Source organism: Brachionichthys hirsutus, chromosome 8 (assembly GCF_040956055.1).
Source record: "Brachionichthys hirsutus isolate HB-005 chromosome 8, CSIRO-AGI_Bhir_v1, whole genome shotgun sequence".
Taxonomy (NCBI): domain Eukaryota; kingdom Metazoa; phylum Chordata; class Actinopteri; order Lophiiformes; family Brachionichthyidae; genus Brachionichthys; species Brachionichthys hirsutus.
Window position 1 is genome coordinate 975,331 of NC_090904.1, and position 25,617 is coordinate 1,000,947.

The 25,617-nt window shown below is 41.5% G+C and overlaps 1 protein-coding gene across 1 annotated transcript in view; it reads right to left on the bottom strand.

Moving 5' to 3' along the window:
* Window positions 1–25,617, bottom strand: part of cpne5b (copine Vb) — a 59,642-nt gene that overhangs the window by 11,119 nt on the left and 22,906 nt on the right. Inside the window, exons 5-10 of the mRNA XM_068741981.1 lie at window positions 23,630–23,733; window positions 22,657–22,696; window positions 21,697–21,773; window positions 9,794–9,857; window positions 4,343–4,446; window positions 3,044–3,148 (exon numbers count right to left, since the gene is read on the bottom strand). Coding sequence (XP_068598082.1) covers window positions 3,044–3,148; window positions 4,343–4,446; window positions 9,794–9,857; window positions 21,697–21,773; window positions 22,657–22,696; window positions 23,630–23,733 — 494 coding nt within the window. The remainder of the gene's footprint in view (window positions 1–3,043; window positions 3,149–4,342; window positions 4,447–9,793; window positions 9,858–21,696; window positions 21,774–22,656; window positions 22,697–23,629; window positions 23,734–25,617) is intronic.

Here is a 25,617-nt window from a genome sequence, read left to right on the forward strand (position 1 = left end):
AACAGAAGCATCAAAGGACTCAGGCACAGCATCTTGAGCTTCCATAACAAGATACACTCCAAACCTAATCTGTCACCGATATCTCCAGCTACTATTCTGAGGCCTCCTCAATCAACACGAATCGTCAGGAATGTAGCTGCACATAAATGAGGTAAAAATAAATAAAAAACAACTCAATGAAAACTTGTTACAAGGATCCGACTCTGCTGGAGTTACTGAAGAGAAAAGAAGAAATGGCTTTTTCTCCGCTTTGTTCCCTTAGAGATTCGTGTGGGAGAGCAGATTATGCCTTCAATGAACTTAGTCCAACTCTTCCTTTTGCCCTTTGGTGCATCAAACTAAAGCGATGATCTAATTAGAGCAAAGTAAATCTGCAGTCGGTCATCGACATGCATGAGTTAGCGATCTGAACAGATAGCGATGCCTCTTGGCCTCTTCCAACATGCGCTGGGCTTGGAGGTGGAAGAGCAAGCACTCAACCCAGACAGCAAACATCCAGAGTCAGAGCCTCTCCATCCGGACACGGCAATGCTACGGATACTCACGCGACTCTGCTATAAATGAGAAGCTAATGCACCAGGCGTGTTTCTGCCTGTTTCTGCATGTGAATTAGAAATATGAAAGACTTGGTGCAAATGTGATAAAGCCCAGCTGAGGTGCAAATGCTTGTGTGTTGCGAAAAGCTTTATATAAGAAGTATGGTGAAGACAGATCTACATCATAATGTATATCCAAATGTAAACGGACTAAAGTGAATACTTTGTTTTTGTTTTTTACAGGACACAGGACATTTTATTTCATCTCCCATCTTGCAATGAGAGCCACCCAGACCAGAGGTGGAAAACGTCATTTGTTTGGCTAATTAATTGGAGCTGTGGGGACATGTTCTGTTGCTACACTGATGACAACAGAACAAGCGATGCTTCCCATTTTATGAAGCCTACAGACACAATACCAAGCACGACGCCGCTTTCTGTTACTCCTACTCCTTTTAGCTCAGTTCCTTCTGCATGATTGGCTCTGACGGAGTCATGACCACTTCCTGAATCGCTGTGTGGCTGGTTGACTCGTGAAGTTTCACCTAAATACCAAATTCCTTTCTGGCAGCCACATAACATCCAGGAGACAGCCTCATCCGTCACTCTGCCCCCGTCCATTTGGGATTCATCTAGTTTTTTGAGCTCACACCAGGTTGTCAGGATTCTTGGTAATTTCAGTTTGGCTACTTACAATGTAAATAGGACAAACACATCTGAGAGAGAGAGAGAGAGAGAGGAAGAAAAAAGATGCAGCTTGCCACATGAAATATTTCTCCCCCAAAAGTAATCTGCATGTCACTCCTTTTTCATCGTCTCTCACAGCCCTCATCATTTAGCTTGTTTTCTTGCAGCACTGTCGTTCAAATTAGAGGAAGGCTGACAAGCTGTGAGGAAAAATGAATTCAGGCCCTCTTTGACGCAACATGTCTTCATTAATTATGCTCCATCTGGGAAGAGCAAGCCACCAGTGTTTTAGACACAAAACTGCAAACAAGCTATGGATGAATAGGATTAATGATATCAAGTATATTCACAATATTTGTGTCTTGTAGACATCCTATTTTTCATATCAAGCCTTAATATCTTGTGTATGTTTATTAATGTATTTCTAGTATTAAATAGAATGGACCATTCCATAGTTACTGCATAGTCATATTTTATTATCCTCATTTGTCTTCTTAGGTTAAATATTTGAGAGAAGGATTTTTAGGATGAAAACTAGTGCATGGGAGGTCAGTCTGAGTTGCTGGAAAGTAGTAAACACCGCTGACAATCTAGCAGGGGTGTGGTGTGTGAGCAGAGTTTAGGTAGTGTCTGGGCTGATTGCTGATGTGGTGCAGGTGATGGGAATGAAGTGATTGCAGGAGCAGAGGAGCGGGGAAGACAGGGAGAGTTAGTGGGGGAATGACACCGGCCCGCCTCAAGGCGTGACAGTATCCTCTAACTCTGGATGACAAGAAAGGCTTAGCAGGCAGGGAGGCAGGCAGGCAGGGAGGCAGGCAGGCAGGCAGGCAGGCAGGCAGGCAGGCAGGCAGGCAGGTGGAGGTAAAACTGTGGAAGACTCTGGCCCTTTATCCAGATCCACTCTAAAAGGTTCTTAATTGTAAACACTTAATATCTGGATTTTCCCATTTACCTAGTATTGAGGATCACTGACTCATTCAGGATCACTGACTCATTGAGGGTCATTGAGGCATTGAGGATCACTGACTCATTCAGGATCACTAACTCATTGAGGGTCATTGAGGTATTGAGGATCACTGACTCATCCAGGATCACTGACTCATTGAGGGTCATTGAGGTATTGAGGATCACTGACTCATTCAGGATCACTGACTCATTGAGGGTCATTGAGGTATTGAGGATCACTGACTCATTCAGGATCACTGACTCATTGAGGGTCATTGAGGCATTGAGGATCACTGACTCATTGAGGATCACTGAGGCATTGCATGTCGATGCTTGGGAACTGAAGCAATGAGTCATTAAATCGGATAACCCTGCATAGTTACGTATAAGTAAAGTAAGCAAACGTGTAACTGATAGTAATAATTGTGCTGTTTATTGATAAGAGAACATTGGAGAGCAGGAACTATTTTGCCCGACCTCTATTATCACTGCCACGGTCTGCATGTCCTAAGTGCACAGCAGCGTGTATAATGTCAAAGTAGAGAGATTAAGCAACTTAACACAGCAACATGAACTGGTATTGATCTCTGCTGGGTAAACTCATTGACGCTCAGGGTGCAGTAATGGCTGTTATCAGTGTGGAGTTTGTTAGTCAGAGGGTCTTATAGGGGCCATGAAGGCGGTTGATAGATCGTCTCAGCAGAAATCAATGAAGGTAGAGGATGTCAATGGGGTCATCACTACTGAATAACTACCCAACGTTATCAAATGTGCATATGGAAGTATCCCTCAGTGTACGTGATGAGGGAAACAATAGAAAGGTTAAACAGAGGCAAACGCTGCTAGGAAATAACGGGATGGAGGTTTCGTCCTACCTGTCGTAGTCTCCGTTGCAGAGAGCACGTACTAGGATTGTGAAAGGCTGCCACACCGGATTTAATGTGTTCTTCACCACCTCTGTTTTATGGCAGATAGTAAACCTAGAGGACAACGAGAAGGACGCAGTTCCGTGGGTTCAAAATGAGAGAGCGATTAGAATTTCATTAGAAAATCCCAAAGGAAAGACAATATCAAATCTGCCAGTCATAGGAGCGATGCTTTAAATAGGGTCGCACCCAGCTTTGTTTCCTGCTTGGCCCATATCCAATTTATAATGTGTTTTGGACCAAAGAGAATAATTTTATATTTCAGTCTTTTTAGCATCCTCCTCTCCCTTGAAAACAACCCAGGAAATATTTTTGCAAAACCAAGTCACATAAATTCCTATCAAGCGCTGCTAAGACATCCTCCCTCTCTTGGATTATTTGTGCTCCAGTAAGTCCCACAAGCATTTTAAAGGCTTGTGATTCCTTTCGCCATACAGCCTTCTAATTTGTAACCCCCTCTGGCACAAACAAGTGATACTTCTAGCACATCTGTGCAGATGCATTTCCTACTCTGTTACTTGTGAAAAATACTGAGAAAAGCTGAAAGACCAGTAATGAAGCACTTGCTAAAGCATCCCCAGCTCGACAGGACTGCCACTACTGCAACTGCTCAGCCCCTCAGGAGGCAAAAGAACACTTTGGGAAAGTGTGAGGCTATGTGTGAGCGTTAAGCTTCCCTCTGTGAAACACCTCAGAGTCTTACAATGCCTTTCTTATTGATAGAACATGCATAAAGTTTTTTTTGTTGTCTTGCTTTTATGCTCCCGACAGTAATTGGCTCTCCTTCCTATTTGTTCTCCTGGAGTCATTTATGTAAGGCATGGTGAGGGGAGCTGTGGTTTGTTATCAACCACAATGTTTGCCTCTGAATTCAGCCTCATGTTTCAGTAGCTGCAGCTTCTCTCCTCTCATACCGTGCACATATTCTCCCATGCTTTATCTCCTCTCATGCTCCCTCAGTTTTTGCCTCCAGTTTTTTATTTTTTTAGTATAGATTTCTATGTGATTTGCTTCACTATGTTTCTCTGAACTTTATGATATTGTACTTTCAAACTGATTTTCCAGGCTCTCATAGGAGCTCATTTGACCTGCATCAAGAATGAGAACCTAATATTTGTCAATGTCTTCTCACTCTGGATGTTGGAGAGCTTTGGGAATGAATAATTCAGCAACTGTCATCCTAAGAACGACTTGCGATTGCTGTTATTCCATACGAGATCTACAACACATCTCTCTCCGAGGACTCACGTTCCATCCTCGTTGCTTCTGTAGAAAACCATGAAAGGGTCCGACTTGCCAAAGAAGTCCTTCTTGTCCAGCTTGTTGGCACAGAACTGCATCGTGGCGCTGTCCTGCAGGAGGGTGAGAGGAATGTTTTATTTATGTGGCCTATTTCGCTGTTCTTCTTCTCTTGTACCTTCGTAATTTGATCTTCTTTATCTCTCAGTAAGATAATGAATACTGCATGTGTTTACCCCATATGAATACGTCTGTATTTAGTCATTGCTATTTCCAAGAATGTTTTTATAAATATATTTAGGCATTTTAAACTCCATTATTTGTTCCAAAACCGAGTCCTTTGACTGCCGAGTCGTTTGAGAACCGAAGTTCCACTGTAATTAATTTATATTATAGCATGTTTTTATGTGTGACTTAGACTTGCAAGATTTTCTCTTGGCCTCTGAATAATAGTTTAGTATTGAATACAGTAAAAATCTATTGAGAAACGTAATTCACATTTCAAACTTCACTAAAACACACTGATTACATAAACTATATATTGAGCAGTCGACTTTGATGAAGGGACTGCTTTGCATAATTCAGGTCAAGCTCACAAAAAAGGCAAAAGGGAGAATGTAAGAGTCGTACTCCATCAGGTTCTTATAGATGAGTTGGACTGATGATGGATAGGTTATAAAATGTCCTTTTTTTTTATTAAATAATTTTTTACCCTCCTTCAAACGTGTCTGTTCAGTCAGGAAATGAAGGGTGTTATGCTCACAGTAACATTTTAAAAGTGACACAGACTCAAGCGACATCACAGGAAGTTGTCACACAGGCTCCCTGGGGTCACAAATGGCTTCACACAACTGTGTTTCAAGACCCTCAGCCAAACTTAAAATCAGAATTCCACTTTATGGTTCGGCTCATCCTGATGGCGCGTTTTCTCCACCGGCAGTTTCTCATGAAATGTAGTGTGTTTTCGAAGCCCAAATATAAATGACTTGCTGAGGCCTGGGCTACTGGTTTCCCTTCCCTGTTCTCTCCTCTCCCTGTGTGGTTGTAGAGAAGATGCCTTCCTTATCTCTGAAACATACTGGGTTCATTACGGGATGTTCAGATGCTAGAACATCAGATTGTGAAAGCCTGAGGGCTTGTACTGGCCAGCCATGGTGCCACTAATGATAACGTAATAGTTTTTTAATGCTGCAGTCTGCACCACGTCTGGCCCTTTGCCGAGTGGCAAATCGGTTTAAGAATGTGTGACAGACTGCAAGCGAGAGCCTTTCTGGGCTGATGCCTATTTTAACTCCTAAGTATTGCCACAGTGTCCGCTCTGTGTCTTTACCCCACACAGCTCAGCTCACACTCCCCTCTGACACCCTCGGGAGCACATCCACTCCAACAAGTCAACTTTATTTGTACTCCTACCTTCACCCCGAGGACACACACATCATGCCTGCCATTTCACGCAACCCTCCTACAAAGAAGAATCGCTTTCTCAATCTGTTTCATTCTCTGAATAACACTCCTTTGGATTCTCCCGTGGATTTTTGTGCCCGTGGTGTACAGCCGAGCCGACTGGCACATAAGCTGGCGAAGCCGTGCTTCAGATGCGCTGGATTGCAGCATGCAAATATTTTTGCACATTGTGACAATGTTTGTACCTGCAACTCATAAAAGTAACTAAAGAAACAATTGACATCCAGTTTAGCAGCATCCTGCAATGGTGAAGATGATGATTGACTCACGACCAAAATGAAATAGATTGTTCCTTGGGATCAACTTCATCAAAGCCCATTCGCACCTTATCCAATTTCTCTCCTCAGTTACTATCTGCACGTTGTATCACCATAGCTGCTTCTGCACCTTAAGCCTGATTTCGGCTGCATTTAGACCATATCGGGAGCCGTGCTTAGCTTAGCGCAGGTTGTGCAGAGGTGAGGGAGATCAGAATGTTAGAGCAAGGCTTCAATGATAAGTTGAACCCTAACCCTAACCCTAACCACATCTGGATAGTTCCCTGTTACTTTATTATTATTTATTTCTTCCAGTTTCATCTTCTGACACCAGGCCAGCAACAAACCAGATTCCCCATCAGCATTTTAGGTTACTTATATTAAAGTAATTTTTTTGGTTGATCCTTGCAGCCCAAATAGACGACATAGAATCAAAATACATGCAAGGAATGGCATTTTCACTGCAGTGTCTAATTTGTTCTAAAGGTAGCCTTATGGTAGACCGTAAAAAACATTTGTGTAGCCTGACAATTGTTTCTGACAAACACCAGGGAGACTGTATACCTCCCTTTTATGTCATGCACAACAAGAATATTCTAATTTCACAGAAACCGACAGCTTTTTTGTGCACCGTGAGTCGTGTTCCTGAAGCCGCCATGGAGTGTTGAGCCTGGAGTGTTGAGTTCAGTCTGCCTGACCTGCATTCAGTGTCTCTTTCCATGGAAAGAGCCATCTGTCAGTAGCAGAAGCTTTGGGGAGGCTGAGGGGACAGCTGATGCCAAACGCTCTTCAGCGGGCTGACTGATGGCAGATGTAATACCAGAATATTTTTCACGTCAGCTACATGGAGAGAAATCAGCAGTGCTTATATTTAATGATGCATTGAGGCCTGAAGACCACTGGCGCCTGGGCTGAAATGGTTCCTTTGAAAGAAGAATTGCCAGTTGTGCATTTCACCAAGAGGTGTACATTTTGATAAGCCATGGCAATGTATTGAGACAAAAGTAGATCTGATCTGCCTCCTAAACTGCTGGTGATGAAGACATGCATCCAAATGCTAGAACTAGGCCTTCAGGGTCAAGAATTTAGGAGGCGTTTAATTTGCCATGATGCTGAGTAGAGTACCATTGGCAAAAATGGTTTAAAGCAACTAGAGTACCAATAATGTGAATGTCTTCTCCAGAATCTCGCCGTTAATCTCAAATCATGGGCAGGCTTGTTTTTGAGGACACACCAGGAAATCCATGCAGTAATAATAGGCACATAAATGTATTTGAGGTGATGGAATGTGTAGATATTAAATATGCATCTGCTTCTACCTCATTGAGGTTCTGTAGCACGATTACACATTCCTGCAAAGGTTTGTGATCAACAGCCATTTGCCAATATGGAGAAAATCCATGTATAAATAATTTAAAAGCAGGAGCAGGACACATTCACACACTCTGGACAGTCTGGACTCTGGAGCATAATGAAGGAATGTTTTTGTCAGGACCTCTGTGTGTGTGTGCGTGTGTGTGTGTGTGTGCGTGTGTGCGGGTGTGCGGGTGTTTGTGCATTAGTTGCACTAATACAGATAGGTGGAAGAGTGCACTACCCAAACCAGAGCATTTACATTTTATACAGGCACGAAGGCAGCCTGCGTGATTTCATCTTTGTCTCTTGGGGTTAAACGTGGAGGGGCGACTAAAAGGAGAGTAATAAATGGGGGGGGGGGGGGGGGGTGTTTGTTTGTGGAGGTGGGGTGGATAGAGAGTGTCAAATAAGCACTAAGTGATGAGTTTGGGAAGAGAGGAGAGGAGATAGGGATGGTGGACGTCACGCGATAAGCATGACAAATGACTCGCTGCTTTTGGTATGGCTGCTTTGTGCGATCTAAAATTATTTAGTGCATTGTTTTACATGTGATTCTGCAAATGGTTAAGATTTCGGCTGTGAATTTAATGGTTCAAAGCTAGTGGGTAAGAAATGAAAGGAATCTGTGATTTACGCTGCCTGATTGGTTTGCAGACAGCATTTATTAAGACTTTCCAACCACTGTATGCGCCTGGAATGGAAGAGCAATAATTTCTACTCCCTGCTGAAAGCCTATTCTTATCGCCCAACTCCAAGCTTCTTCAGGTTATTTATTTTCAACATATGATTTTCTGTTTCCGCCTCAGGAAATGGGATGAACGCAGCCCCTTTTGATATATTGCACAAGGGTGAGTGTAGTGGTGAAGAAACAACAAAGACAAAGTGAGTTGATGGATCTTTCGTGTGATGCGAAGCAGCTGTTCTGATGAAAATCTGATCATTTAATGGCACAATCAGAGGGTTTAAAAAAAAAAGACTATAAAAACTGTAGACAGACGTGTTGACCACGCTGAGCATTCCATCTGAATATAAATATAGTTTAATGTGTGTGTAAATGTCTGCAAATTAGGTTAAATGACAACCTTCCTGGGTTTAAATCAGCTTGATTACGTGATGACTCTTTATCCCAAACCAAGAGGGAACACAGAGAACTGCTCCAGGCAAAATCCTGTTACGCTACTCCCACACTGCACAGCTGGTTCATCCTGTTGCAGATGTTTTAGCAGGCTCAGATGTTTTGGGAGTAAAGAGATGAAACTGGAACCCTATAGGGATTAATAATAGAAGCATTTGACGCAATGGTGATGTTTTACATAAATAGAGAAGCACAGAGAATCTCAGGAAGTTCCTGCTTAATTCCGTCTCAGCGTCCTTTTTCCTTGCAGTGCATTGTTGTTGTGATCAGCTCTGGCTTTTTGTGTTTGATGTATTGTAGCAAATAGCAAATAGATTTTGTTTGTCAGTTTCTTTTCACCACTGTAATTTCTTCAAATGGCAAAACTGAAATGGTGTCACACGTCAGCCGTAAAAAGTCAATGAAGCATGCACAATCTTAAATTGCCGTTTATCCCCTCGTTCATTCGTGTCCTTGTTGGGTTTGCCTGGGGAGTTGGCTTGAAGTCTTTTTGGTAACTTTTGTGACACACGAGTTTTCAAGGAAGGATAGAATATAGTAACTTAAAAAATAGAAAAACAACAGTGTTGTGGGACATTTTTGTCACAGTCCCATGATGGTATTAGGACACATTTTATCCTTGTACTGCGAAAATTCAATATATTGATCTAAAGAAATTAATTATTGGTATATGTTGTGGGGGGTCAATTAATTTGGTTGTTTGTGTTGTAGCTTTCAACAGCACTGGGAAATAGTTAACACTAAATCAGTTAATGCCATCCCGGTGAAGATTGAGTCACTTCATGCCTTTGTATCGGTTTCTATTTGGTAAACTCTCTAGCCTCTCTTTCATTAGATAGATAGATAATACTTTCTACTTTACTTACCCTCTCTGTTTTTCGGTCATGTGCTCAGTTGCACTCGCCTTCTTTTCAGTGTCCTCTTCATCTAATCTGCATGATGGGAGCCCAGTGAAGCGTCCAAAGCTTTACAGCACAGTGTTGGCTGAGGGGGCTGTCAGCACATACCCCATCATGTTGCTGGGCCATTTCATTAGACCGGAGGAAACGGCAGAGTGAGAGCAGCTGCCTGTCTGTTATTATCTCACCGTGCCGTCCTGTGTGTGTGTGTGTGTGTGTGTGTACCTTACAGATATATAGATGTAATGATCGATGGAAATGTGCAATGCGTGTGCCACTGTAAAACCTGAGAGAGGGATTTACTAATGTGTGTTTGTGTGAGGACATTGTCCTATTATGGCCTACTCACTCGACAATTGCTTAGCTCCTCTGCAGATAAGATGACAATGCCACACTTCTTCCCTGGGATCCCTCTGTGGGACAAAGAAAAAAGAAAAAACAATATAAATGTTGCATAAATGAAAATGCACTCCCACTCCAACACAAAATGATGCCTTGATCCACTTGACAGGTGTGACTCATCAAGGAACGGAATAAACAACATCCTCATTGCACAGATGAGCATTGGGCTGTTCACAGCAAACGTCCATTCTACAATGTTCATTTAGAAAACAGACATGGGACAGTGGGATATTGTTTTCACGTGACGAGGGGCAGATAAATGCAGCCTCATGGGTAGTACAGGTAGTGCGGTTAGCAGGAGCTAACGTAGCATTGCCAGTTTATCCCTTGTGCCGGTCTCAAGCACAGATAAATGCAGAGAGTTGCTTCAGGAATGGCATCTGGCGTAAAAAAAAAAGATTTCAGCAGGAACTGGTCAGGTCATGGACCTGACCTGATGTACAGATCCGTGAGAACATCAGTTTATCACGGGTCTGAAAGAAGCTGATGACAAGAATGAAAATTGGTTTTATTTTGGTGGGATTGAGTATCTGTAACTCTGAAATGCTTGTTACTTATGTCTGAAAATCAATCAACGATCAATCTGTTGATTGTCTCATGAGCACTTGTTATATGTATAAATACTTATAATTCTGCTCATGGCTACAGAAAAGAAACATCAGTGGGTGTTCGGCTTCAAAATCCATGCTTCTTCTTCAGAATATATTGGAAGAAAGAGATTAAAAATGACCAAATAAGAAGCCACCTTGTAATTTATCTGCAACAGCAAAAGAAAAGAAAAATACTAAATCTATTTCTTTCCCCATTTATGGGGAATATTCCCGCTGAGGGTGGCACACACAAGATACCGATCCCTCATATTACTGAAAACTTGAAAGAGAAATCAAATAAACATGTCGGGCCAGCTTCGGTGCAGTCAAAGCAGAGGTGCATGCATAATATAATCTATCCATTAGGCTTCAAAGACATACCAGAATACACTCAGGAGTGCTTTTGAATTTCCAATATTAAAGGCTTGTATATAACAAACACAAGCACACACACAGCCACACAAGGAGACAAGGAGATACAGAGATGCATTATCACCCACAAGAACATGTCAAGTATCAAATAACACTGGTACAAAATCCTTAACAGAGTAAAGATGCACAGATGCATCTTCTGTGTAGAGAAAGACACACACACACACACACACACACAGAAGAGAATATATAAGAAACAGGACAAACTAACAACATTGCTGTGAATAAATAATGGCTTAATATATTCTGCTAACATAAGTATGAGGACAGAAGAGAACTAAAGTGTAAGAAAGTGGCTAAATTGTGAATTGTGTCTTTAGGCTTGCTGATAAATGCAGAAAAGCAGTATTCTAAATCTAGAGGCATGCACTTGAAGCTGCATTGAATTGGCATGATGCATTTTATAGTCAGTCTGGTATTCTCACTCTCACTTCATGTTGCAGATCAATATTTACATTATATACATGGATTTGCTGCAAGTCGCCTAAATAAAAAAAAAGAGATTGAGAAGAAGCACAAAATCATTTAAGTGTTTTGAAGAACAAAAGTTTGTACTCAGGTCTAAAGGCCACCGTAATCAGATTTCTTGAGAGTGAGATTGTTCTGGAGGTCTTCCAGAAGAGCACTCTACGTAAGGGATCTCTGGAAAAGGATAGCCCCTCATTGATTCCCTCCATCGGAGAGCCTGGAAAATCCAGCAGTGATTTACACAGAAAAAGGAGAGGCTTCGACTGAGGGAGAAGGGCAGAAAGTTTTAATGAATGAATTGAGCCCGAGGGTAACATGGTGTAACAGCTTTGTAAGTGTTTCAGATGCGCCCTAGTTGCAGGTGTTAACGCAAAAAAAAGAAAAGCAAAGCATGAAAAAAGGTGTGCACATTCAAATCAGTGATATTGTTCCTTATTACTGGAACAACCCAACCCAACCGTAACGCACCCCAACGCTACCTCGTTCAATGGTATCTTTCATTATTGTTATAAAAGTCAAAGTTTAAGGCAGACAACTTCAGCACACAAGAGTGCCAATAAACTAGGTGAGCAAATCCAAAGAGAGCCTGAGGAGAGGCTGGCACATCTGATGAAACATCAACGACAAACTGGCAACAATCAGGAATCACAGAGACTAAATACGCTGCCATGAGGGAATGGCACACGGGTGGGTGGCACAGGGGAGGACGCAGAGACAGGTGGAAGCAATGAGGAAATGGCACACGGGTGGGTGGCACAGGGGAGGACGCAGAGACAGGTGGAAGCAATGAGGCAATCACACGCTGCAGAGAAAGCTGCAAAGGAGAAAGTTCAAGGGGAAGGGGTTTATCACAAGAAGGTCCCTGTGATAAACCCAAACATGGCACTATTAGGAGGCAAGAGGGAGCTCAGCTTCCCCAAAATGATCACTGAAGAAATCTATCTGATCAACAATAGATAGTAAAAATTCTACAACTAGTTTTGTGATAGGAAAGGGAACATGGAGGACATTGAATGAAAGCCAAGACCCAGAGGTTGAGTCTCCCACGCAGGTGAACCTGAAGGCATCGATATGTTAACACCAACAGCTGCTCTGCCTGGAGGATCAGGTCGAATGTTAGCGCTCCTACAACCGCGATGTTGGCCTGAGTATCCTGAAGCCAAGCGCAGGCTCCAACGTTTCCTGCCAATTTATTATGCCAATCTTAATCGACTCCTCCTGACAAACAGAGGAATACTTTACTCTCACATACTGCTGTTTTCCACACATGATATTCTGAGACACTAAAAGTATTCTTTCTGTAATGTATTACATTGTGAAATGTGTAATTTAAAATGCGTAATAAATGTAATTTTTTTGGCAGCCACAAACTGTCAGTATGCGTTGATCTCCTTCGTCGAGCCCTTCTTGTAAAGAACAGCACCACAACATGAACATTTTTCTGAAAATTGCTAAATATTTCTGAAATGTTTTAATAACTCCAGAAAACAGGTGATGTGTTAGCCAAGTTTCATCGAAAGATTTTGAGTTATGACCCAAGCAAGTAACTTTTACGGAGAAACAGACATCTGTATGTATCTAGAATAAAGCGCTTTGCCTGGTGAGAGGAGTGTCATCAGGGGCACGACCAGGTGTCAGGCAGGACTTCTCTGTAAAAGGAGGTACTGTGTGTCAAAATGCTTAAACGGCCACTCCACTGCATTATTCAGAATACAAACAGCACTTCCATGCATTCAGGAATGAAGCATGTTTCCTCGCTGTAACCTTTTAGAAGGCTTAAAAGGTTGCATCAAAGCAGTGCCTCTCTAACACAATTACTGACTTCACCAACTGCCGAGGGAAAAGTGTAGCACTATTAGCACTATCTTTGCCTTAAAGACAAGCAACAGCCACAGACGCGCACCCGTGACATCCATCTCCACAATTACCCACAGCTCATTCTACAAAGCCTGAGCTGTTTGAGACTTCATTTGACTTTATTAGAATGCCCACCCAAGAGACGGTACCATTAATCACATAAAAGAAAGAAAGAGCAGCCACACAGGGAAAAAATAAGTAGCAGAGACAGACAGACAGACCGAAAACCAGCTTCCAGTCCATCATGCCTCAAATAAAGCACACAACGCATTAAAAGTCTGTGCTTCCGTGTTTGCCAAGGATCTGGAATTCATAGCAAGCCTCATTTGTAACTAGAAACAAAGGCTGAGACAGCTATACAATAATTAGGGGCAGTGGCATTTGATTGACGTTTCTCTTTTTACTTTTTCCTCTTTTCAAAGTTTGAGCAGAACCAGGGCAGAAGCTGCTAAAATAAACATCTGGAAATGTAATTGAAAAATAAGCCAATTTAGGAAAAGTTTTTTGATTTTGAAGAGGAACACACTAAAAAAGCTGGTGTTCCCTTGACTCATTTCCTTCTCTTCATCTTTATTTATAGCCACAGACAGAAAAGAAATAGACCTTTTGCCCACTCACTCTCTGTCAGGGAGCAAACGACACTTTAGGAGATGAACATGGTAACAATAGCAGCCAATCTCTGTAATGATTTGTTTGACATCAACGCTGCTGAGCGTTTGAATTAGTTTGAGAGTTAAATCAGTGCTATTTACCAAATAGCTGTCCTCAAGCATTTAAACCGGCCGGGTTTAGTGTTGTGTGGATTACCATCCGTCCACTGCAGGATTTAGATCTAATGTAATCTGATAAAAAAGTTAATCCCAAATGCATTCCTAATTTTGTTAATTTAGCCCATCCCTGTCAAACTGACGGATAGCTCCAATTGAATCTAGAATGATAGAAAAATAGTTCTCCTAACAGATGGCTCAGGTCGGCGAGAGAGTTGTGATCAATTGCTGCCTGCAGACAGATGAAACTGAGTTATGCTCGCAGATATTAGACACCTGAGTATCAATACTGGGCTACACTCATCCAGGGAACAAATCCCTTCAAAGCAACAAGCAGGAAAAGCTTTTTGCCACTTGCTATTTATGGGTGTGCTCAGGCTGCTGCTCACAACAACAGTCTGACTGTGTCCAGGCTGGCAGCAGTGCTATGTTGAAAAATAAGATGTCAACTGGCTCGTCATTCAAACCATAAGAGGGTCAATAAGGTTTAAGATTTCTTTTAATGCAATGAGACACTCTAGGGAAATGATTTCTAAAACATCTGCATAAAGGAATTGTCTGTGAAGACATGCAGGTCACGACAGGTCTCGTCTTGAATAAAGCGGACTGGTAGGAAAAGCTTGAAGAGGTTTTGTTTCTTCTTCAAGAGGCTTCTTCAGCTCTGAACGGCTGCTGGCGAGGTCCAGGAATTTAATACAGAGAGAAGGGTGGCGGCTGTTAAGGGTTGGGAATCTTTACCTTCCTGTCATCACGAGGGCGGATACACCGTTTGTTCAAAATACAAAATCCATTAGGCCTCCTTACAGTATTGCAGTAATTGTGAATGAAGGTAGATACAGGCCGTGTTAACGCTGCCTCGGGGTCTCAGGGCCCATAAAGGCCACGTTTTGAATCGATAGGTGACAATTTGATTAACTGCAGATTGGTGTGCACCTCCAATAAAAACTTTGCAAACTATAAATTAGAGGTTAATGAAGGAAGCTTGTGAAGTCGCCACCCCATGGACGTGGTTGTATTGTTTGAACAAATACAATGTTGGACTCCCTGTGAATAGACCAGATTGATCCGTATTAATCTGGATGGATTATGAAATTTCCATAATCTGGACCCTGGCAGTGTATTTGCCCGTCTCGGCACTGGATTCTATTCTTTTTGAACATGACTGTACAACAGCGTCAAAATGTAATCCTATTACCGGAGATTATCCATGCAGTCCACTGTGATGCATCTCCAGGACAAAAAGCAAATACTTTAATGTCCACGCACTGTTAAAAAACAGAATGACATGATCTCTATTGATAGAAACAAAAACTGGATGACTTTTTATCGATATGAACACAATTATGTTCTCCAGTGATTTGCTTTACGTGAAGAGTTACATGATTAGAATTATCATTTTGAACTCATTTGGCTGCTTTGAGCATGCAGTTAATTATATGTCATTCTCAGCAGTGACAGTGTGAAAACGTTTTAAAAGAGGTTGGAGTGAATTCTGTACTCAGGTAAATGACTCAAAAACAAATTAAACGGCTCACCCAGACAACAAAACGATTATCTTTGTTATCCTTCAGATCCTTTTTATTGCCATAGCCACAGATTTATAATATTAGCACTGCAGAAGGTAAACCTGTCTGAAATAATACATCTAGAACTAAGACCCCGAGGCAGCTCAGTTTCCTCATTATGTTACCTAAAAGCAGTGGTGCTGCATCTGGAATGATACGACAAGAAAGATAATATTTCATTCATGACTCACTAACTGTCAGAATTGACAACTCAATGAATGAATATGGGGGTGTTGTCATGTAATATTTTTACAAACATTGCAGGCAATATCCATAAAGATAAAATTTATTCTCTCTTTTTTTTAAAATCTAGATTTAAATCATGATCCAGACCATCACCAAAATCATTCTGAGTTGTTGCCCCTACCCGAACAATTCAGAATGAAATGCCTATAAAAACTATTTATAATGTCTGTGATGAACTGGCGGCTTGTCCAGGGTGTACCCCGCCTCTCGCCCGAGGACTGCTGGAATGGGCTCCAGCGCTACCTGTGATCCGATTATAGATAAAAGCAGTTGGAAAATGAATGAGTGTCTATAATGTCTGGAGTAATCCTGCTACTTCCACACAGACAGACAAACAAACAAACAAATCGACCTTATGGCTGCAGCCCTGTGACAGATGGCTCACGCACACAGCTCCGTTTTTCTACGTTCCTTCTCCACACATAATGTTTGATGTAGACTTATTTATTTAACATAAGCTAATTGTTGAATTGTGATACTATCACGTGAGCAGTTCTTAAAATAAATTGCCCTATAAACAATATGCCGGCCCCACGTCCCAGGAGAGGAGGGCATCATTACAGCATCTGTTAAATCTTCCCACTATCGCATTGCTTAATGAGCAGTTTACGTCGCTGCCTGTCACACTTACTTTTCGATAAACCTTTGCATGTGAACGTGAACATTTCATGCTTTTAGCAGCTGACAGCTGATGCATTTATATTCATGTCTGCTCATCAGGCTTTGTGAAAAGATCTTCATTTGAGCCGGTGCAGGCAGTTTAGCAGTTATGCTAAAGCTACGGGTTTTTCCAATAGGAAATGAAAGCTTGACTTGAAGACATTGCAGCAAATGATCAACTGATTTGAACAGTTTGGTTTCAAATTGATTTTTAAAGGCACAATGGATCACCAACATATAAGGCAATAAATGATTCAATTTTTCATACTCCTGAAAATTACATTGTTGTAATTTCTACAAGACTTTCCAGAGACATGTGCTACTATTAAGCTAATTTCCCTTCAATATACTTTATGACCCAATTACTATCTGTAGCCCTTTGGAAAACAATCCCCAGCCTCAGATCCACAAGGCCTTAAAAAGAGAAAGACAGAGCAGAGTGAAGATGGGGAAAGAGGTTAGGTACTCATGTGGAAAAGGAGCCCTCGAGTAGTAATTACGCTCTTGGCCATTATTCTTTTCCGACTACCAAAGGCTCCCAAAGGAAATAAGTCTTCCTCATATTTACTGTACGATCCTTGTCTTGAAGGGAACCTGCTTCTGCTGGGCCGTTATTCCCAGAACAGACATTACTCTTGTGACGACCACCCAGGCCACCAGTGGAGGCTTTCTCTTCGAGCAAATAAGGCTCTGTCGCTGGATCTCCTGGAATGCAGTCTAATCTGGGGTGGGGGGGGGGGAGGTTATGAGTGTGACATTGTGGGTGTGTGAGTGAGAGATGGTGAGCAAGGGTGAAGGAATGAATGATACATGATAGAATAAAGAAAAGAGGGATAGGTCAAGGGATCACATTTAGAAATTATAAATAGTCAAAGCACAGACAGATGGGCACAGATGTGGTGCATTTGTCTGTGTGTAAATATGTGTCAGCCAACAGAAGTCTCTTTATGAAAGTGATGTCATCGTGGAGACATGATTTATTACTCTGTTATAGAAAGAAAGAATCAGTGAGGCACACAGTGTGACGGCTTTATCAGTCTGCTGCTCAAAGCCCCAGTTAGACACAAGCTGCTAGCCATATCAACGACACTAGATGACAGATGACGTGATGAGGCGAGGGGGAATCGAGACGGAGCAGAGTGCGAATGGAAAAGGATGATCATAAAGGAATAGATGCAGCCAGAGAGACACACCTGTCCTGCAGCAAGAGTCAGAGTGTTTTTAAAAGCTGGAGAAGTCACATAAGCTGGATGGAAACGCTGTTCTGCAAACATCTTTACTGAGTTGCTCTTAAGCAGGACTCTGCTCGGCGTCTTAGTGGACTAGTGACGTCGTGAAGGAGAGTGATTGAGATGCAGAGGCTGCATCTGCATGCAATGCTTTCCTATCACAGTCTGCTCATCCGTGGACAGAATAGAACACGAGCCAAGCAGCCTCAAACTGACAGCGTCTAGAGCGGCAAGACCGGATCGATTCCCCTCTGAAAGATATGAACATTATTTGCATGATGGGAAATAAACCACTGAAGACTTCATTCCGCTTGGTAAAATGATAAAACTAAAGTACTAATCCCTAAAAAGCTCAGTTTTTTCACAATAGCATTATGGATATCATATATTAGATATGGAATACTAAAGGCAATGTTCTATCTCGTGTTTTATGTGTCTCACCTTCTCTGAGCACATGCACTGAAATACATTGCCATCACATGCAGTGATGTTACAATAGAGGACTGAAGCATGGCTGGAAGCCACATTCACAGCCTCCGCTCCCAGTGTGTGTTCCCAGGAGCGCAGGATGTTTCACATTTCACAATTATTTTAGCAGCCCACGATTTAGTACTTGGAATGTGCGATAGCTGTGTGTATTTTTATTGTGCCATTTCATTGGTGATTTCAGCTTTTACCCTTTCAGTATAAATGGTGAGGAAAAATATTGTGATAAAATGAGGGATTTAAGATTTTGGACAAAACAGAAAGTCACAGAGGTATACTCTATTTATTAAATACCATATTTTAAATGCCATATTTGGTCCTTCTACCATCTCAACAGTGATACTTTTAGCTGATATCCCAGAGTGCCTGTCACTTGATCCAGAAGCACCTGGAGCAAGCTGTTGGAAGCAGAAAGGCTACGCTGTCATGCTTGGTTTATCATCACGCCAGCTGAATAGCCTGCCTCCTCAAACAAGCCTCCATTTACATTCACAAAATCACTGACTTCATTTCAAAACCATGCTTTGCTAATATGCCCTGACATTATGGGAACATCAGAAATCTAAAAAGTCCAGCATAATCAAACACTTCCATATCACCTTTTGGTTTTTAATACTTTCCACTCTAAGACCATCAACTCTCATCACATGGTTCTCTTGAGCATGCCTTTGATTGAGTGATCTGCATATAGTAAAGCACATGTTGCAGGAGCATTCATGTACATGTTTCCTGTGCAGTTTGTCATTTATTGAGGCAGCATATTAGTTTTTAGTCACTTCTCGTAAGGAGCATCGGGGTGTGGTTTCAAGAAGACATTTGTGAATTTGCAGGAAGTGGCTTGGAGGAAAAGGAGCAGTGTGCACTGTTCATATATTTACTGTCAATCAGTATCTGCAGAGCCATTTAAAGTTAGGGTTAGCATAGGCGCCTTATACTTGAATGAAGGTAGTTGCCAAGGACACTGTACTCAATGACACTCACAGTGGTAAAATAAATCCCAATGCTATAGGTCACCACCAGGACTTTTTTGGACCACACTAGCTGTGTACCTTTAGTGTGTACCTTTACCTCTTGGCAATGGCAGAACTGCAGGGCCGCAGATATGAAAAATGTGAAAGAGGTCAAAGACAATAAACACAATTAATGTTATCAGCTACATTGACTGTTGCACTTCTATTTGCATACCCATTCAGATTTTTTGGTGCGTTTCCCAATGAAAAGCTGGTTTAGTGAGGACGTTTGTCACAAAATCAGAAACCGATGTGCAGCGTCGGGGAACATCAGGGGAAACAGTCATGCCTGATACAGGCTCTAAAAAGCCATTCCGGCTGCCAAGAAGATGAACACCTGAGGACTCGAGAGCTGCTACAGGAAAAACAACAATAGGAGCATGTGGCATGGAATCCAGTCCGTTCCCAACCAGAGGAAGGAAAACAAACAGAGCTGAGTCCCAGGATGCTTCGCTGCCAGATAACCTCAGCAGCCTCTATGTCAACGCAACAGAGACACTCCCGAAAATGCCCCCCGAGACCCAGACGACAATGTACTCCAGCTGACACACACACACACACACACAGGTCCTCAAAGATCTGAGACAGGTGAACCCCAGGACACAAAGAGTCCTGAAGGCCTGCGTGGAGATGCATGCAGGCATCTTCAACTCCTCTCTCTCGCATGCTGCACAACACCCAAAGCAATCAAACCGAATGCCTTCGGACCTGTGGCGCTCACGCCGATTGCTATGAAGTCTGCGTAACACTGTGGTCCCAGATACAGTAGAGCCCCTTCAGTTTGCCCGCCACTGAGCAGTTCAGTGAATGGGGCGGGGGCGCTGGTATTCCCTTGCATCCCACCGCACGTAGATCTTCACATAACTTATTGATGAAGATTAAAGTCATTGATTGCAATGAGCTACAGAACAGAGAACACAGTATATACAGTGTATACACAGTGTATCCATCAGCTTGGCAATAAACCAACAAAGAAGATTTAGTGAATCAATGAGATGCGCAAGGCACGTATATGCGTATACAAACAATGTATATCATAGATAGAGGCTCAGAGAAATAACCAAGATAAATCAAGGTTAATGTGTATTAAAGACGTACTCTATATGTACTAGTAGAAGAGCAGCTGTGTGACAGACACTTTTCCACCACTTCTCGGGGAACGATTGATTACGTTTCGTGTGTTGAACGTGCAGGTGAAGAGTGGAGCGAAGACAGACTTGAGAAACAAACAATTACTCTAAAACATTTCCCCCAGCTCAGCACAGCTTAAACAAATGTCTTGACATTTCAAGCAATGTAGCATGAATCACTCTTCATTTCAGAGTCATCAGCAGACTCCACTGTGCAGCATCTTTGCCAGGGCAATGCATCATTTTGTATATTTGTAGTTTTGTGACAAATAAATTGAACTAAAGCAAATCTCAAGCTCTCCAGTATAACACAAATAATTGTTCACATAAACTTTGAATCTTGAATATGATCCTATGTTGGAAGCTTTTTTTATGACAGTGTTTGAATTTGAGGAAAAAAATTAATAAATAAATGAGAGAGCAAGAGAGGGAGAAAGCGGGAGTAGGGTTGGTTCGGGGAAATGGGGCGAGGAAGAGTGAGCCAATTATTTCAGGTGTTGATCTGTTATTGCTGCGTGCTGGACCTGGAGGCGGTTGTGTCTGCCAGTGAGGCTTTCCGTTTTATGACTGAATACATGAGGAGACTGAAAAGTCTGGAGCCTGGAAATTCTATCTTGTTTAAAGTATTTTGATGATAATAAAGACTATTATCGTCACTGAGAGAGCCCAGATGAGTGATACGGCTACACTGAGATTTTAGGATTGCATTCAGAGGGGCATATTGGTCCATCTCAAAGCCTCCGTCCGCTGCAGATACCAAGAAACGGTGATGCAGTTGTACCGAGCAATCAAAGCAAAAAAATAAAAATCACCCGAAAACATTTCCAATATGAAATATTTATGCTGATGTTTAAAAAAAATACAGAAGCACAACCTTCTCACTAAATTATTATAAATCTCCTTAGAATGTTATTTTATGTCTTTTTGTTCAATATTAAAGGTTTATGCTAATGAGATAAGAGTTAATAGGCTGATGATGATGATGATGATGATGATGATGATGATGATGGATGACAGATTAGAGGGTACACCATTAACAACACATTTCTCTCTGAGTGTGCGAGCACAAACTGAAGAGGCGAGCGGTAATTTGGGTAATTTTGCTTTGCGCTTCACCCTTTAGACTAATGACAATAATTATGTCTGAATCTGTGGAAAACATCTGTAGGATACGTTGTTATCCCGTCCCTTCCTCTCCATCTCTGTCAGATCAATGTTTTGGATCTCTCTAAATCACCACTGTGTCTCTTGTTCTGACTTCCACAGAAATCAACACCATCTCCAGTCCACTTGTAGAAATGTATCAGTATAAATGCGGCCAAAACATTGAGTCTGAAGTATTTTTTCCCTCTCAGCACGAAACTGTGTTCCAAAATCACAAAGTCAGTGGAAAACAATGGACTAACTTACCCCAACGGTTTCTCCAATCGACTAGCTGGAGATCCAACAATCTCCCCAAGAGTGCAGAACATCTGTCCCAAAAAGTCCTGGAATATGGAAGAAAAAGAGAAAGAGGAGGAAGAAACAGGACAGACAGAGGACAGGTCTGCTGTAGTCACAGTTGGTGTTAAGAGCAAGAGTGGTTTTTGGTGTATTATCTTATTTTACAAAGAGAATGGAATACTTCCAAAAAATTTGAACGGCAGCAGCGACAAAAGAGCAAATTATATACCAAGACAATACACCATAGTACACCAAATATGTACCACATAGAGGTCAGAGGGGAAAGACAACTGGAACACAGAGCACACCGGTTTTAAAGCTAGTTATGGAAAACATACAAACCCCATCCAAATACAACAAATAATCAACAGGAATGATTATTTTAAATTCTCAACATTGTTTCCTGCATTAAATATTAAGTTGGATAAAAACAACTTATTTTTTACTAATGATAAAAGGAAACTAATATATAAAAGCATGTGAAAGCTGCACAATGCCTCCTACAATCCAAAATAAAATATGAATCCTATATTGGACTAAATCAGAAATATATAGTGATAGAAATCATGTATTTATAGCACACTTACGCCAATGGCAGCCCCCCGTGAAATTATATCAAGACGGTGAATAAAAAGAAGCATAAAGATTTGCATTTGGGTATTTTTATGATCAGGCAATAAAAAGGGTTTGCTTTATTCCATCAAGAAGAAACCATGCAGCAGGCAACAGTTAATGAAACAGAAAAATGCAAACATTGCCACTGTTAGACCTCTGGGAAAAAGAGTCAGGCCAAAATCAAATTGTTTTCAACAACGAAATCCATCAAGCAGTCTTTTCGTTTTTCATTTCATAGCCATTCAGTCCAAATTCAAGGCCGGTCTCTATTTATTAGTGGTTAATAAGGCAGAGCGAAGTATGTGCACTCACATGTTTGGACAGGTCTGGGCTTTTAGAGTCGACATCATACCTGACAGAAAACAAGATAATAGACCGGAAATCATTTTATTTCACAAACTGCCAAAGAAAATGTTGTTATATGTATGTAAATACATAAACATATATAAGTATACAAGTCGTGACATTTGGACTGATAGGTTCATATAGGTTGTGATTGTTTAAGGGGGTAGAGTGTCTGCATGATAGTTGGAAAAGGGGTGAAGTAAAATTAAATAGTATAGTGGAAAGATGGCTAAAAGAATAAAAGTAAGATGACATTTTATTGTTCTGAATAAGAAAATACACAGAATGTGTAATAAGGTGCAAGAACGTCATTAAAAGAGAATGAGATCTTGCAGATGCTGCAACATTTGGGACAGTGTAATTTGGCGAGCGTTCAATAAGACCTTCTCTCCTCTTCCATAATAATGAGCAGAGCATCTGGTCGGATTCAAATTTGAATATAAGGCAGAAAATTGAGCATATGTGATGTACCAAGATTAAACATTGGATCGAATGATAGGTCTTGTTTTCCTTGAAATGAATGTTATGAATAACCAGATATAAAATCATATTATGAGAAGGAGGAGGTTTTACTGTTAAGCTGCACAAATACCGGCAAGTGTTTGAGCCTTTAAATCTATATTCCTGCATCTATTTTTATAATGTCATGAAATATATGATTAGATTTAAAATGTGTGTTGAAAAACCTTTATTTCAAAAAGACATTTAATATTGGACTTCATCAAGAAGAGACAGAGAACGCTTGAAGCGTTACTATGCAGTGCATCATGTAGCACATGTCACAGCCAAGCATATACGTATATATACTTAAGAGTTCTTTATAGTGTATTATAAAATATGCAAGCACAACATGTCAAGAAGTGAAGTGAAGCCAGTGAAGGATGACAGAAGGCGAGCGAGAGGATACGATGATGGCACAACTTCAAAGGAAATCACTCACAAGTCAAATCGAAGATTCTGTTTCTCCTCAAAAAAGTAGTCTAAAATGTACTTTCGAACAAAGTCAGGGTTTAGGGTGTTGTCTATCACCTCCGTCCTGCCAAACTGTAGAAGGAAAAAGACAGATGGAGGTTAGAAGAGAAACATGACAAAAGCAAAAGCAAGACAAAAACAACAATACTGTTAAATGAAAACAAAAAGTTGAAGCTGCATCTTCTTCTCTTTCTAAGGCTGTCGCTTAGTGCATGCACGTGAATTTACAGGCCTGATTAACGGAGCTGCTTTCACACAGCTATGCCGTGCAGAGGGACCAAACCATACTGTTTCCTTAATCCTCCCCCCCTCCCTCATTAATTACAGCAGGATAAGTCACTCATCAACCCCGCAGAGAGGAAAAGATAAAGGAAGCACTAAGGAAAAAGTGCAATGAGAGAGACAGAGAGAAACAACAAGGGTGAACATGGAGAGAAAAAGATATGTGGCAAGAGAGATAGTGGGAGAAGAGGGGAAAGGCAGTGATTAAGGCTTCCTAATTAGTGGGATTCACACCCCAAATGTGCCAAATGCAGGGATGTATGTCAGGAAAAAGGCTGGTAGAGATCCAGCAATGCCGCATTTATACAGACAGGAAGCTGAACAGTTCTAAATTATACAATGGATATATAGTACATATATAAATAATTTAAAGCCAAATGGAATTACCCACTTTAACAAGCGCTCCTTGGAAAATAAGCTTTAATCCTTTTTTGATGAAAAAGTTATTAATGTTGCAAATGTTTTGGCACAGATAGAATGAAGTCCTTGAATATGGTCACAGTTGGACATCAACATTTGTGACCTGCAGCAGGCCATGATATTATTGATGGTTGGGGCGGGGGGGGGGGGGGGAAATGCAGATTTTCCACTGGTATTCCAGCATTCTTCCAGAACAATATTCCACCAATCAAAGAAATACTTTATTTACGCCAACAACAGCACAGATTTATGACAGGAGGCTCTTCCCACATAAGTCATAAATACACTCAAATGAAATGCTTCCAACATCTGGGTTTGATCTACTCTTCAGATTTCTGCTTTATTTCTTTTGTCACTGTCACTTTCAGCGTGAACAAAAGAGTGCAACACTCTGAATGCTTGGAATGGTGTTCACACTCTCCTGTTGCTTTGTGCACACCCGCTGTCATCCAGGAATTCCCATCAAGCATCAAGCAGACCAACAAGTGCACTCAAACAGAAGGACTGGCTGGCCTGAGGTTCTCTGTATCACAGCTGAGGAAAGCAGACTAAATACAACTTTATTTTACTAAATAAATTATTCCAGAATGATAATTCATCTTTAATTTTAGATCATTAAAATGTGTACGATCAAATGTAAACCGTATGTAAATCAAAAGTATAACCAGCAAGGTAGAGAAGTAGAGAAATAGACATGGATGTTCCGTCCATGAGCAGGTTAGACCCGGTGAGGCTGTGAGAACATGTTAGGTAAAGAGGCGGGTGACGGCAGAGATGAGCTCCATAATGTGATTTCCCTGCTGAGGGGAAGAGACAACGGCGTGCTGCAGAGTTCATTAGATGCTGCTGGGCTGCCGGCTGACTAATGAGAATCTGGTGCGAAGTCCCCGACCAGCAGCCTGGACATCCGCACAGACTCACACAGACACGCAGCGAGATGCGCTCAGCTCTTCAGGCGAGAAGCAGCCACTGCAGAGATCTGCAGCATCGGATGCTGAAAAATGACCCTGATGTAAAATAAGAGCGCCAGCGAAGGAGAGCGGTAACAGCACAAGAGTCAAATCCTTCATTATCTTTGTGATTCTTTTGTTCCAAACCAAACAAAGACTTCATTATGCTCTTCCCTGGAGAACACAAGAACCCCAGCTGGGGATTTGTACGATCTGAATCTCCTGTAGTACTTCTGGCAGGATGGATTCGTACTATCCTTGTATAATGATCGGTAGACAGGAGTTATCGGAGCCCGGGATCCTC